We start from the raw sequence: 15305 nt of genomic DNA, 5'->3' as shown, positions 1-15305 counted from the left end.
GGCTGTGTGGACGAAGATGGGATTAGAAAGTGCATGAGGATGTCCTTGGGTTGGCATGGACAAAGTGGGCAAAATTACCACCTCCTGTGTTGTAACTTTCCTATAGTTCTATAAGCAGACATTTCCTAGCCCATTTACCAACATGGACTCTACGCAGATTGTGCCAGTTGTGCACCTGTTATTTTCAGCATCTCTGGCTTCTGTAGTTTCATCCTCTAAATTGTTTGAGTGGGAATGAGTTTGTCTTATTCTATATATGTTCTTATTCCTAATGGTTATGCTTGGAACTTGTTGAGTAGCCTAATAGACAAATTGGTCTGTCTAACAGATGATGCATTTCCATTATAATGTGGTATGTTATTGCACCTTAAGCCACATATTGAAAATTGCTTAAAAACAAAAAGATCCATTTGCCAAGTTTACACACTTTTCTAAAGTAAAGAAAATATTTGAATTTACAATTTCAATAACAAACAAATTCTACATCTGTGATTTTCAGGGAGAACTAACTATCACAGCTGATATGGAAGAGATTTCAAATTCCTTGTTTTTTGACACAGTTCCAACAACATGGGCAGATCTTGCCTACCCATCGCTTTTTACCCTAGGTGCTTGGTTTACTGATCTTCTCCTTCGTATCAGGGTGAGCCACAACAGTTTAACTGTATATTCAATTCATTGACATTCGTGATATTCAAGTACAAATGAGGAATGTATTATATTCTCAAAGTTATTTTCAAGCATTCTGTCAGTAAATCCAACACCAACGTTTAAAACTGAGCCATTTTCAATTATTTCCAAAATGACTGATTCTATAAGTAGACCAAGTTAATTCTAGTATTACCACAGATATTTGTATACCTAATTAAATTTAGAACTGGTTCAGGCTTTTGTGGTCTGGAGTGAGCTGAAATTTCCTCTTGTTTTTTTTGTGCTCAGCAAAGTAATAGGATTGTAATCTTCTCTCTTGGATTTAATAATGTGGACTTGTAACAAATTTATCGCCCTTACTATTGTTAATGGAGGGTGGAATCAGTTTTCTCTTTAAGTTTGCATGTATGTGGCTGTACAACAGCCTGAGAAATGCCACAGAGGCCACTCGCAAGGCAGATACATAGCCGAGCAAGAAAATCTAAATGAACAACGCATTCAAATAAGCACATGGCAAAAAAAAGGGAACATTGGGTGAGTGTCATTTTGCAGATAAAACAGAAAGCAAAGATCCAGATTAAATAATTTCTTATCCATCTGAGCCACCTGGTATTCTAGCTTGCATTTTTCCCTCAACTAACAACATCATTCAAGTCATTATCTATTTATAGGCACTTTCTCAACGCAAACTGGTTGTATTAGCCTCCAAATTAACTGACCACATTTCAAAAATTAAATTGCTTTGAGATTTTTTAAAATATTCTGGCAGCTCCCAAGAAAATCTGATTTAACTTAGCAAATGGGAGTAAAAATATAAATTGGCAACCATTACTGCCAAGTTTTATTCCATTATCAATGATCCTGTAGACATGTTAAATAAATAATGGAAACAACATGCAAGAATAACTTTATTATTTGTTTGTAGTCTTACAAATAATTGGTAGGAAAAAACATGTATTTACATAGATAGCACCTTTCGTGTGTTCAGGATATCCTAAAGTCCTTCATAGCCAATAAATTATTTCTGCATTTTAGTCACTGTTATTTTGTAATTAATCATGACAGCCATTTTGGAAATGATGAGAAGAAAGACTAGTTAGTTTGTTTTTTAAGTTGGCTGAGCAATAAATACTCCCTTTCAATAGTGCCACAAATATTTTATGTCTACCAAACAAGGCAGTCAGACCTCAATCGGCTTTACCAAGGACATGGTGACAGGGCGGTCTGGGGTGGCGTGCCCCAAGGTCAATATGGGGACCCTTGCTTTTCCTCCCACATACTAATGAGCTAGATCTTGGTGTGCAGGGGATAAGAATTACAAGACTTACAAGAATTGTAAACCATGAAGATAACTGTGTCAAACTTCAAAAGGACATAATGGATAGCTGGGTAGTGGATGAAGTGGATGAAGATCTAGATAGGCTGGGCGAATGGGCCAGGAAATGGCAAATGGAATTTAATGTTGGCAAGTGTGAGGTGGTCCACTTTGGTAGGAAGAATGGTAGGAAGGACTATTACTTACATGGCGAAAAACTGCAGCAGGTGACGGTGCAGAGGGACCTCGGGGTCCTTGTGCATGAGTCGCAAAAACCCAGCTTGCAGGTGCAGCAGGTGGTCAGGAAGGCGAATGGGATGCTGGCCTTCATAGCGAGGGGGATTGAATATAAAAGTAGGGAGGTCTTGCTGCAGCTGTATAGGGCATTGGTGAGGCCGCAGCTGGAGTACTGTGTGCAGTTTTGGGCGCCGCACCTGCGCAAGGATATTTTGGCCCTGGAGGGAGTGCAGAGGAGGTTTACTAGGCTGATACCGGAGTTGAGGGGATTGAGCTATGAGGAGAGGCTGAATAAACTAGGCTTGTACTCGTTAGAGTTTAGAAGAATGAGGGGAGATCTCATTGAGACGTATAAGATGATGAATGGGATGGATAGGATAGAGGTGGAGAGACTCTTCCCGCTCAAAAAAGACAGTAGGACTAGGGGGCACAGCCTCAAGCTAAAGGGGAGGCGGTTTAGAACGGAGTTGAGGAGGAACTTCTTCACTCAAAGGGTGGTGAATCTCTGGAATTCTCTGCCCGTTGAAGTGGTGGAGGCTGCCTCGCTAAATATTTTTAAGAAGCGGGTTGATGGGTTCTTGATAAGAGAGGGGATTAAGGGTTATGGGGAGAGGGCGGGAAAGTGGAACTGAGCCACAACAGATCAGCCATGATCTTACTGAATGGTGGGGCAGGCTCGAAGGGCTAGATGGCCTACTCCTGCTCCTATTTCTTATGTTCTTAAGTTTGATGTGCAGAAGTGTGAGGTGATGCATTTTAGCAGGAAGAACACAAAGAGACAATATAAGGGGTAAAACTCTCAATGGTGTGCAGAAACAGGCGGGATATGTGCATAGATCATTGAAGGTGGCAAGACAAGGGGAGCGAGCCGTATATAGTATTCTGGGCCTTATTAATTAGGGCATAGAGTAAAACAGCAACTTATACAAGACAATAGTTGGAGCTCAGCTGGAATATTGTTACAGTTCTGAACACCATACTATAGGAAGGATGTGAATGCATTGGTGAGGGTGCAAAAGAGGTTTACATGAATGGTTTCAATGATGTATAAAACTTCTGTTATGGAGGAATGCATTGCCTGGAAGTAAGATGGAGAGGTTCAAGAGAGAGACCAGAACTGATGCAGGACCAATGTTATTTACTTTTATTATAACTTATTCCATAAATACATTTTAGTACACTATTGACTTTAGCAATTTATTTTATGAACATTGTTCCAAAATGTATGAGGCTAATTATTTCGCTTTAACTTTCAGGACTTGGAATCATGGAGTTCAGATTTTGCTTTGCCTAGTGCAGTATGGCTTGCTGGTTTTTTCAATCCGCAGTCCTTCCTCACAGCTATAATGCAATCTATGGCCAGAAAAAATGAATGGCCACTGGATAAGATGTGTCTAGCTGTGGAAGTTACCAAAAAAAATAAAGACGATATGACGAGTGCTCCCAGAGAAGGAGCCTACATTCATGGACTATTCATGGAAGGTAAAATATTTGCATGCACAATATTAATCACTGCCATCAATAAATGTTTTTATAAAAATACTCACTTTTTAGATGTTTTATTGTTGAACAAAATGCAGAAAAATCTGTATAACAATCATGAGAATGTAATGTTACATAAAACATTGTAAAGTTTATTTTAAATTTATTAGATGTTACCAATTAAAATACATAAGTATTTGTTTACAAAGTTTTGTTAAGTACAGAGGCATCCACGTGTGCCAATTCTCAATGTTCATAATTTAACATTTTTAAAAACAGTAAACATACGTACTTGTGGCAAAAGATAAATACTAACAATGTTTTATGTTGAAAGGTGCACGCTGGGAAAAGAACAGTGGAATTATTACTGATGCACGACTGAAGGAGCTTACACCAGCAATGCCAGTTGTATTTATCAAAGCCATTCCAGTGGATCGTCAAGAAACAAAAAACATTTATGAGTGTCCAGTGTATAAAACCCGCACCCGAGGTCCTACTTATGTTTGGACTTTTAACCTGAAAACAAAAGAGAAACGAGCTAAGTGGATCCTTGCAGGTGTAGCAGTTTTACTACAAGTTTAAACTGTAAAAACTGAAATCTCTATGTTATGACAGACTTAAAAAAAACTCAAATGTGCCTTTTGAATAAATCTTAATAATCTAATGAAGTGCATATTTTTATTCAAGCAAAAAATAATGAAAAAACTACGCAGAGCAGGTAGCTTGGAAAGGTGAGACTTTCTATATCTTTACTATTTGTCTTCCTGCTCTTAATAACTATTTATTGTATTGTAATAAAGAACCAGCAGGTCTGGCAGCATCTCCAGCAGCATTTGCATTGGGCCAAAAAATGTAAAGATGGAGGAGAAATACCACAGTCTAAAGTTATTGAAGTTGATATTTACTCCCAAGGGCCGTAAACATGAGATGCTGCTACTTCACTGGAACATTACGACAGGCTGAGGACTGACGTGGGCATGAATCTAAAAGATAGTGAGATGAAATGGCAAGTGACAGGAAGGTTGGGGTCATGCTTGCAGATTGAGCAAGGTGTTCCAGTATGTGTTTAGTTTCCCCTGTGTCGAGGAGACCGCATTGGGAGCAGTGTATACACTAGACCAAATTAAAGGAACTGGAAGTGAAATGATGCTTCACCTGAAAGGTGTGTTTGAGGTCTTGAACAGAGAGGAATGACAAGAGATAGAGGGACACATGTTACACCTTCTGTGATTGCAAAGGAAAGCGCCATAGAAGGGAATAAGGAATTGGGTGTGAAAGATTAGGGTATCACAAAGGGAGTGGTCCCTATGGAATGCTGACAGGGGATTGGGTGGAGAGGAGTGCCTATTGTGATTCCTGGTAGCATCATGCTGAAGTTTGTGGAAATGGCGGAGGATGATCCTTTGAATGCGGAGGCTGGTGGTATGCAAAGTTAGAACGGGGGAAATCTTATCATGCTTCTGGGAGGGAAGGGAAGAGGTGAGGGGCTACAGCAAATGTGTAGGACTCAGTTCAGCCCTATTAACCACGTTAAGGAAAATGCCACAAGCTAAGTTTTGAAGTTGGCATCATCAGAACAGAGATGAAGAAACTGGAACTGAGTCCTTAGAGGAATTGGGCTGTGAGGTGCTGCAGTCAAGGCTTCTGTGGGAGTTGGTAGGCTTGTAATAAATTTGATGATCAATCTATCACTGGAAATAGAGACAGAAAGGCCAAGGAAAGGTAAGGAAGTGGCAGAGGACAATGTGGTGGTGGCTGTCCAAAGCCCCAAATACTTCACTCAGGTGAAGCTACATTTCATTTGCATCTCCTTCAATTTAGACTACTGTATTCGCTACTCCAAATGCAGTCTCTTCTGCGTCAGGGAGGGTGAACAAAGACTGGATGACTGATTTTCAGAACACTTCACAAACTCCGACTACATTCTGTAAACATGACCCCAACTTTCCTGTTGCTTACCATTTTAACTCAGCGTCTTGCTCTCGTGCTCACATGTCCTTCCGTGGCCTGCTTTAATGTTTCAGTGAAGACCAATGCAAAATGGATGCAAAGACCTCATCTTCTGATTAGGCACATTACAACCTTCTGGTCATTGAGACTGTTCTCTTTATCCTCCAACTTGACCCTTTAAATTTATCCAATACATTTTTTGTCACAACGCAAACCAAACCCCTCCCCCACTACATCATCTGTCACCTTTTCTTTAGTTATGTTTTCACTGAGCACTCACTTTTGTTATCCTACCAAAACATTCTGCTAGCCTACCTTTATGCCACTGTTAGCACCTTGCACAGTCCTTCACACTGCCATTTACACTTCCTTGTTGCAATCTCTACTAGCTCCCACCTATCACTGACCTTCTATCTTGCTCCAGTTTCTCTACCCTTTCTTATACAGTATATAATTATTACATTTCTCCCTCTCTTTCGCTCTGAAGAACAATACAGAGTCAAAACATTAACTCTGTTTCTTTCATCACAGATACTGCCAGACCTGCTCAGTTTTCCAGCATTTTCTCTTTTTCTTTCAGATTCCATGTTTGTACAAATAAACTTAAATACACAACAGACCTACTCACTGAAAACACAGCAAAGTAAAATTCCATCTTTGCAACCTGGAAACTGGGCAGGGCGGATTTCATATGCCCGTAAAATGGGTTAATCATCAGCTCTGACATAAGAGGAACTTTTTATTCCAACAATAAAGCAGTGTAGGTAAAAGAAGATAAGCTAATATTGTTATCTAGCCTTGAATGGAAAGTTGGTGGATATTGACTAAACTGCTGTTGCAGGTTATCAGATCCTGTGGCCGTTATTGGATACATCCCTCAGGTGTCCAGGGAAGCCCCTCTCTTGTTGCTGGTTGAAAGTAGATGGATGTGATCTACAGTCTGCACCAACTTTGAAGGTGTGACGTTGGAAGGATTACTAAGGATTATGACTTGAGAAATGTTGGGTCCCAATATTCTACTTCTACAACAAAATATTCCTGTTCTTTTAGTATACCCATAGGGCAGTTATAGTGTCATTTCCTGGTGTTATGATAGACAATAGAACAAATGTTAACAAATAGGTACCCACTTAATACTTCCACCAGAAGGAAACAAATATTTTGTTGAAGACTTCTGAAAATAAACTCCAAGCTTGACAACCCTGCTCCTACAGATCTCTGCGCACATTCCAAACAAAACACAGGCGTTCCCATTTGTTGTTTTCTTCAAAACTGAAAGATTGAAGGATAAGGCAAGCCATCATTCAGAAAATACTAATTAGTATGGGCCTCATACAAATTATTTCAAAAACAGACACAGAATTGTAGCAGAATATGAAAACCATTTCTACCAAAAGTGAGGTGAAATTGTACGTGCTTCTCCAATGCACAAGCATTCAAAGTTGCTCAGGTACCTTTGGTATTATAACGGACTAGAAACTTTTGTTAAGCATTGCTGGTCTCCCCATGGCTACAAAGAGCTAATGCTCTTAATTTTAAGCTACTCTGGTAAGCAAATATAGCTCCTACTACAAGCTTATAAAAAATATTATAGCTTGACCATTGGTATAAGAGTCATTACGGCACAGAAAGGGGCAATTCAGCACATTGAGTTCATGCTGGCTCCCTTTATAACACTTTAACATTCTCCCACTCTATCCCCATAGTCCTGCAGGCTTTTCCCCTAAAGTTTCCTTTTGAAATCATAGGAACTTAGGAATTAGAAGCAGAAGTAGCCAATTCAACCCTTCAAGCCTGCTCCACCATTCAATCAGATCATGGCTGATTGCTTCTTGGCCTCAAATCCACAGCCCTACCTGTTCCCCATATCCTTTTAACCAGAAATGTATCTCCTTCCTGAAACCATTTAATGATTATGACTCCACTGCACTATGGGACAGTGAGTTCCACAAATTCACTACCCTCTGCGAAGTAGTTCTTCCTCACTCTGTTTAAAATCTACTGCCCCTCAACCTATAACTATGATAGAGAATCTGGTGAACTGGTACGACGACAATAATCTCTCCCTTAATGTCAACAACACGAAGAAAATAGTCATCTACTTCGGGAAGTGTAGTGGAGAACTTGCCCTTGTCTACATCAATGGGGATGAAGTGGAAATGGTCAACAGTTTCAAGTTTCTAGGTTTCCAGATCACCAACAACCTGTACTGGTCCCTCCATGCCGATGCTATAGTTAAGAAAGCCCACCAAAGCTTCTACTTTCTCAGGAGGCTAAGGAAATTTAGCATATCAGCTAAGGTTCTCACCAACTTTTATAGATGCACCATAGAAAACATTCTTTCTGGTTGTATCACAGCTTGGTATGACTCTTGCTCTGTCTAAGACTGCAAAAAATTACAAAGGGTCATGAACAAAGCCCAGTCTGTCATGCAAACCAGCCTTCCATCCACTGACTCTGTCTACACTTCCTGCTGCCTCGGAAAAGCCGCCAGCATAATTAAGGACTCTATACCTGCAGACATACTCTCTTCCACTTTCTTCCATTGGGATAAAGATGCAAAAGTCTAAGGACAAGTACCAACCCCAACTCAAGAACAGCTTCTTCCCTGCTGCCATCAGACTTTTAAATGGACCTACCTTGTTTAAATTGATCTTTCTCCACATCCTAGCTACGACTGTAAGACTATATTCTGCACTCTCTCCTTTCCTTCTCTACGTATGTTATGCTTTGTCTGTGCAAGAAACAATACTTTTCACTGTATACTAATACATGTGACAATAATACATCAAATCAAATCAAATCAAATCTTGTTCTGGATTGCTCCATAAGGGGAAACAGTTGGTCCACGTTTCCTTATCAACCCTTTTTAGTATTTTATATGCCTCAATCAGATCCCCTCTCATCCTTGTAAACTCCAGCAAGTATAAGCCCAAACTTTTTAATCTCTCCTCACATGTCAACCCTTTCATATCAAGAATCAATCTGGTGAACCTCCTCTGAGCTGCCTCCAATGCCTCCACATCCTTCCTCAAATAAGAGGACCAAAACTTGGACACAATACTCCAGATGTGGACTCACCAATACCCTAAATAATTACAACAACATTTCTCTACTTTTATACTCAAGCCCTTTTGCAATAAATGCTAACACTCCATTTGCCTTTTTTATTATATGCTGTACCTGCATCCCACTTTGCTGCATTTGCAAACAAAGACACCCAGATCCCTCTGCCCTGATGCATTTTGAATCTGCTTTCCACTTAGATAATAATTTGCCTTTTTATTTTTACAGCCAAAATGAATAACTTCACACTTATCCAAATCAAACTCCATCTGCTAAACTCTGGCCTATTCTCCTACCTATCTACATCCGTCAGTAAAATCTTTCATCTCCTCTTCACTGCATACTTTCCCATCTGTCATGGTATAAATCAAAAATGTGCGGGTTAGGTTGATTAGCCATGCTAAATTACCACTTAGTGTCCCGAGATGCGTAGCTTAGAGGAATTAGCGGATAAATATGTAGGGATACGAGGAGCCTGGGTGGGATTGCAGTCGGTGCAGACTTGATGGGCCAAATGGTCTCTTACTGCACTGTAGAGTTTCTATGATTCTAAACACAGATTTTGCTATGTTATACTCTGTCCCTGCTTCCAAATCATTTATATACTGGCCCCTATGGGACCGCACTGGTTAGATTTTGCCAGCCAGAGAAGGACCCATTTATCCCAACCCTCTGCTTTCTATCAGTCAGTCGATCCTCAATCCAATCTAGTACTCCACTCCTAATCTCACCTTCGGCATCAGCCTTTTATTAACCTTAACCTTTCTATTAAGAGGCGGTACAGTAGCACAGTAGTTAGTATGGCTGCCTCACCACCAGGTCTTTGGGTTCAATTCCAATCTTGGCTCACTCTCTGAGTAGAGTTTGCACATTCTCCCCATGTCTGCGTGGGTTTCCTCCAGGCACTTCAGTTTCCTTCCACAGTCCAAAGATGTGCAGGTTAGGCTGATTGGCCATGCTCACTTGCTCCTTAGTGTCAGGGGGACTAGCAGGGTAAATACGTGGGGTTATGGGGATAGGGTCTGGGTGGGAATGTTGTCGCTGCAGGTTCAAAGGCCTGCATGATTTCCTTCTGCACTGTAGGATTTATGATTCTATGAACTTATCATGATCTTTTACACATTTAACAAATATTCGCTCAATCTCCTTTGCTCCGAGGAAAACAACTCCAGCTTATTCAACCGCACCTCGTAATTAAAAATTCCTCATCCGTGGAATGATTCTAGTAAATCTCTTCTGCACACAATTAGAATCTTCACATCCTAAAATCCAGTGATTAGAATTGGATAGAATACTCTAAATGTAGCCTTTATAAATAGAACTATATTAAAGTACATGTAGCATCTGCTTTGTATTCAAAACTTCTATTTATGAAGCCCAAGATTTTATATGGGTTTGCAGACTATTCTCAATATGTCCTGCCACCTTCAAAGATTAATCACATGAACCGCCAAGTCCCTCATTCCTGCACATCGTTTTGCACTATGCCATTAAATCTATATTTTATCTTCCCTATGCCAATTGCCAAAGTGCATCACTTCACAATTCTCTGTTTTAAATTCCATTTGTGTCACTTATCTGCTAAGTTATCTACTCCCCATTGTAATCAATTGGAATCATTTTGCCACACCTCCAGATTGGGTATCGCCTGCAAATTTTGAAATTTTACTCTCTATTCCAATATTCAAGTCATTCATAGACATTAACAAGCAGTGGTTCTGGTACTAACTCTTGGGGAACACAGGCATCTACCATCCTCCAGTGTGAAAAACAATTATACACCACACCTCTGTCCTTAAACCAATTTTTTTTATCCAAGCTCATTCTAACCTATTCAATGAGCCTCAAAGGAAATGTGTAACTAATTGTCAAAGGTCAAATATCACATTAAACAACGCCTTCATATACTTCCATCCATCATACTCGCATTTATTTCATCAGCTACGTTCAGTGAGTGTGCAATCAACCAAATTCCTGTCCAGTATTGATTCCAATATTCCCAAGTTTAAATTCTTAATACCTAATTTGAAGTAGAATAATAATTCAGCAACAAATCATGAAGCACTACTGTATCTCAATCAGTTTTTATAACCACATGATTTTCTGCAAAATGTAACTATTTTACTTAAAATACATCACATCATAACTACTCAGCCTGACATTGTGTATTTCTTGGATAAAATATCAATTGGTCCTTCAATAGTAACCTGCAATAACTTCCTAGATGTTAGTAAAGATACATTAACAACTACTTGAAAGGCTTTCTCCTTTTTCTCAAAAACTTAGCATTTGGAAAAATGTAGTTTTGATGTCAACAAACCGAAATGAATCATTTGAACACAAAATCTCATGCCCAGTCAAGACCATACATGGATTCATAAGCTTTGTATTGATACAAAATTGGCAGTATATGAAGATATTAGTTGAGCTACAATGAACTTACAATAGGAGTGTTGTTCCTTTAGGTTTTAGAAAAAGTTCTTGATGAGTGGAGTTACAAGTTTTACCCAGAGCTGCACATGTCTATTTGGTTGGTCAAATGTAGTAGCCAAAACCTCACTTGACAGGCAGTACAGGTGTTCTTGTTCCTAGAAAATATAGATATACGTTCAGCACTTTTCTTCCTTCCAACATCGTTTACTAGTATTGGCCTTCAGCTCCCTAACACCTCCATTTTTAAATTTTTGTCCTCATCTTAAAATCTCTCCATGCATCAACTGCATCTCATCTCTAAACAACCTCCAGCCCTACAATTTCCCAAAATCTTGTCATTTGTATATTTCCCCCAATCATTCAGCTCCACTCTTTGGAATTCCTTTCCTAAGCTCTTCCATCTTCATCATCTTTTAGTATCTGCCTCGAAATCTATATCTTCACTAAACCTTTGGTTACCCAACTTAATCTCAGCATCCATTCTTTATGCTGGGAACACCGTGGAGTATTTTTCTATATGCAAGCTGCAATATAAATTAAAGCATACTTACAAAACATAGTTAAAGAAATCATAGGACAGGTAAGAGTTGGAGGCTGCAAACATATTGTAGGGAGTAACTGAGTGTACAAGATGTTCAACAAGTATTTTGCCTGTACTAAAAGGAAGATCTACACAACTATCTAGGTTCTAGGAGCATGGAAAGACAACATTTAAAGCAGAGGACATTAGGCGTTAACAGAGTATTTAACGTTATTTCCACTATATGTAAATCATTAACAACAGGTCAAAATCTTTAATGTTAGAATGTTAAAGGCTGTGGATTAGCCGGATTTTTGCTCATGCATAAAAGATTGTTGAGGATGAAATGCTTTGTTACAAACAGCGTTTGAAGGCAATATCACAACATTTAAGAGCCAATTAGATAAACATTGGAAAGACATTAAATGGTGGAATGAAAAAGCAGGGAATACAACAACAGTAGATAGTTTCAAGTGAGTCTACACCTACACATGCACTGATAAGTCTGAATGGGCATCCAAGATCCAATTCAAGGCAGCATTTTCCCCTATTTCCTAATTAAAACTGGGTTCAAATTACACATCCATGGTTTACAATCTATACCGAACTTAAACGAGACAGTTAAGCAATATATATTAGGAGTTAGTATCCAGATTCATTTGTTGACAGGAGATTTTCATGAGGAGAGTGAGCAAGCTGCCAAAAATTGAATGAATATTTATTGTAGGCAGTAATGCAGACTTGCATAGCATGAGGAGACTAAGCGTAGACAGTATTTCATGAGGTATGTGAGTATGCAACCATTGTTACAATGCCAACTAACTTTGTGCTAGAACAGGAAGGTACTGATGGCTGCATTTCTAAATACAAGTGTAGCACAGCTTATCAGCCTCTAGCTCACCTTGGTTCTTTCTGACTGAGAAACACCAATAAGAAAACAACAAATGATCTATTCCATTTTAAGGTTAGGGAAAATTACATTCAGAGTACTGTTGGTGTGTAAAACTTTGCATCAGGAACACTAAAGTAGAAAATTTACCCCTTAAGTGTAAAATGGGCAGGAGTAATTGTTTTGTGATTACAGGACATGACCATCAAATGAAAATTTTCTTCCTTTTTAAATTCACCAATTCACTACTGACCTGATGTAATTGCTGCTGTAACTTGTGGTTTTCTGTGACAATTGCTAGTTGAGCCTCCAGGTCTCGATGCACAGATCTGTACCCAAAGTTAGGAGAGCCAATTAAAGTTAGGCAAGGCCACTTGCTCTCTGACAAATAATACCATAGACCTGCAAAGAAAAGAGTCATATTGAAAACAAGCCTCATATTTGAAGAGGAAGAATCACCACACTACCCATTCTTACTGAAATGCCTCAAGAGTTGCTAATAGCATTAAATATTAACTATATTAGCTGAATAAAGAAATCTTGTCTGAAACTAAGAGCCTCTATATAGATCAAGGCTACAACACACAAATCTACTTAACATTTGAAGCACCAAAATGCACTCATTTTTCACCAATTTCTTGGTTCAAACCTCAAAGTAAAAAGATGGAGTTTTAAAGTTATAATAACTTGAAAATATTTTGATTTCAACAAAAATAATATTGACTGGTCACTTGTTATCAAATCAGACTATTGTAAATGAAGTAATAACAGATGGCTGCAGCACTGCTCAAGTGTATTATGTTGATGTATTAGGGTTGTTGTCAAAATCATTCTAAAATAAATTCGTCAATTTATTTTTCAATTTTTAAAAGAACACATGGCAAACACAAAATGTGCCGAGATAAATTACAAGAAGTGGCATTTCACAGACTTAAGGAATTTAACTCACAGGACAACAGGGGCAAATTACAACAGTAATAGACAAAAACAGACATCAGAGAAACTAAGAGATACTTAAAGAAAAGTGATTCAATAGCAATTTTTTTTCAGCTATTCAGGGATCAGAAGATCAAAGGCCCACTAAAAGACACTTAGTCCAATTCACAGATTCCCTAGCAGTTTTTCTGTAATTATTTTGTATCAGTCTGTATTCATGTGGACGAAGTTCAATTTCCAGTTGCACCATGTACTGTAGTTAATTACAAATATTAAAACAGATAATTGAGTGATTTTGGATAGAAGAGGAAATCGCAAAACTAGATTAAACTTCAGATCCAAAAAGGAGACAAATCAGAACCAATGCACAACATCGATGACACTGGACATTGAAAAGATGCTTGGAGACCTTTGCTGAGAAAGACAAGTGGTCATGAAAGTTGGTCAACATAGTTTCTGGAAAACAAGTTTATAAAGTGCATACATGGTTGACTTGCTTTTGAAGGTTACTGGGTTAATAGCTGAGTCTAATCCAGTTGACAATGCTTACTTGGATTTTCAGTAAGTCGTTGAAGTACATCACAGTAAGACATAGACATGGTTGAATTCTGTGATATCACTGCACATTTATTGGGAAATGATTCTGATCCCACAAATAATTAGTAGTCAATAGCTGCAATCGCTTGTGGAGTTCCCAGTCATAGATGTTCACAGTGATTTTTCCCCAAAAAAATTTAAGTGCCCAACGGGCTGGAAAACAGGAGACTTTCTTGTCCTTTTTTTAGGTGTACTTAATGGGATGGATTTCTAGTACCTTGTGTTCCACAGAGAGGCTGAGGGGCCAGCATCAGTGCGCTGAGCATGACAGTGCACATACATCGGCCTGTCAGTGAGGACATCGGTGCATGTGTGCTGACACCTCCCCCCCTCCCCCACAATCATTGGTCAACATTGATTGCCAGCACCCATGGCTGACCCTGATCACTCTCTTACCTCACACCCTCACCGATCCATAATGCAGAGTGCGCAGCAGGCCCCCCACCACCACCACCACTAACTGCCCCCCGGTAGACCCCTCCTCCTCAGGCCCCTTGGCATTGCCTGGTGCTCAGTGCCAGTTGCCAGGCTGGCACTTCCAGGGTGGGTAGTACCAGGGTGTCAGACTGGCAGTGACCAAGGAGCATCCCCCTGCCCCTGACCTCTCGCAGGACCTAAATGTCCACACCAGCAAGATAATCACGCCTGGTCCCTGTTGAGGGGGATCAGCTTGAACCCTGCTGGTGGAAACATCTCCCAGCTAGGGGATAACATTAGCGAGCCCGGATGATACTGTCTCAGGCTCACTAACGGTACGGGAATTGGAATTTCCATTTGTTAATCAGCCGGACTCCCCCTACAAGCCCCCGCTGACATTTCCTGGCTCACTGAGCTACTTGAACAGTGCAGCTGGCTGCAAAAAACACACTCATTATGTCCATTACTGCTCACTATTTTCATTGGTGCCTGCCGATGGGTCTGGTAAGATTTCAGATTGCACGTGTTAAAACTATACAAGAGTAGAGTCTTCCATAAAACAGTTTAGATTTGCTCAGGAAATGTGCCAAACAATGGTACATTATTTAATCTAAATAATTTGCAATATGAAGCTAGGAGGCAGTACTGAAAACACAGAGAGAAAAGATCCAGACATTATTGTTGACAAATCACAAGGTTCATGAAGAATACAGAGAGAATTCAGCCAAAGCAAACAGGGTTTTGGATTAGAAGAACTTAAAGAAATGAGAGCAGGTGTAAGTCATTCAACCCCTCTAGCCTCCATCAGCCAA

General features: G+C 39.5%; 2 protein-coding genes across 5 annotated transcripts in view; one reads left to right on the top strand and one right to left on the bottom strand.

Moving 5' to 3' along the window:
• LOC145356565 (dynein axonemal heavy chain 17-like) overlaps positions 1 to 5427 on the top strand; it is an 811195-nt gene extending 805768 nt beyond the window's left edge. The window contains exons 79-81 of the mRNA XM_080209339.1: positions 500 to 643; positions 3460 to 3685; positions 4020 to 5427. Coding sequence (XP_080065465.1) covers positions 500 to 643; positions 3460 to 3685; positions 4020 to 4267 — 618 coding nt within the window. The 3' untranslated portion in view covers positions 4268 to 5427. The remainder of the gene's footprint in view (positions 1 to 499; positions 644 to 3459; positions 3686 to 4019) is intronic.
• Positions 1 to 15305, bottom strand: part of pgs1 (phosphatidylglycerophosphate synthase 1) — an 83439-nt gene that overhangs the window by 17812 nt on the left and 50322 nt on the right. For 2 of the 4 annotated variants that reach the window (XR_013889179.1, XR_013889180.1), the window contains exons 7-9: positions 12797 to 12945; positions 11145 to 11289; positions 3751 to 3789 (exon numbers count right to left, since the gene is read on the bottom strand). Coding sequence is in view for 2 of the 4 variants with exons in the window: in XM_080209509.1 (XP_080065635.1) it covers positions 11170 to 11289; positions 12797 to 12945 (269 nt within the window). In the remaining 2 variants the exon portion in view is untranslated. Of the gene's footprint in view, positions 1 to 3750; positions 3790 to 4082; positions 4202 to 11144; positions 11290 to 12796; positions 12946 to 15305 lie in introns of those variants that run through there. The other 2 variants (XM_080209509.1, XM_080209507.1) reach the window with 1 other exon arrangement.

Source organism: Carcharhinus amblyrhynchos, chromosome 21, assembly GCF_965287045.1.
Source record: "Carcharhinus amblyrhynchos chromosome 21, sCarAmb.v2.hapA, whole genome shotgun sequence".
NCBI classification, from domain to species: domain Eukaryota; kingdom Metazoa; phylum Chordata; class Chondrichthyes; order Carcharhiniformes; family Carcharhinidae; genus Carcharhinus; species Carcharhinus amblyrhynchos.
This window is presented reverse-complemented; position numbering and strand designations above follow the sequence as displayed.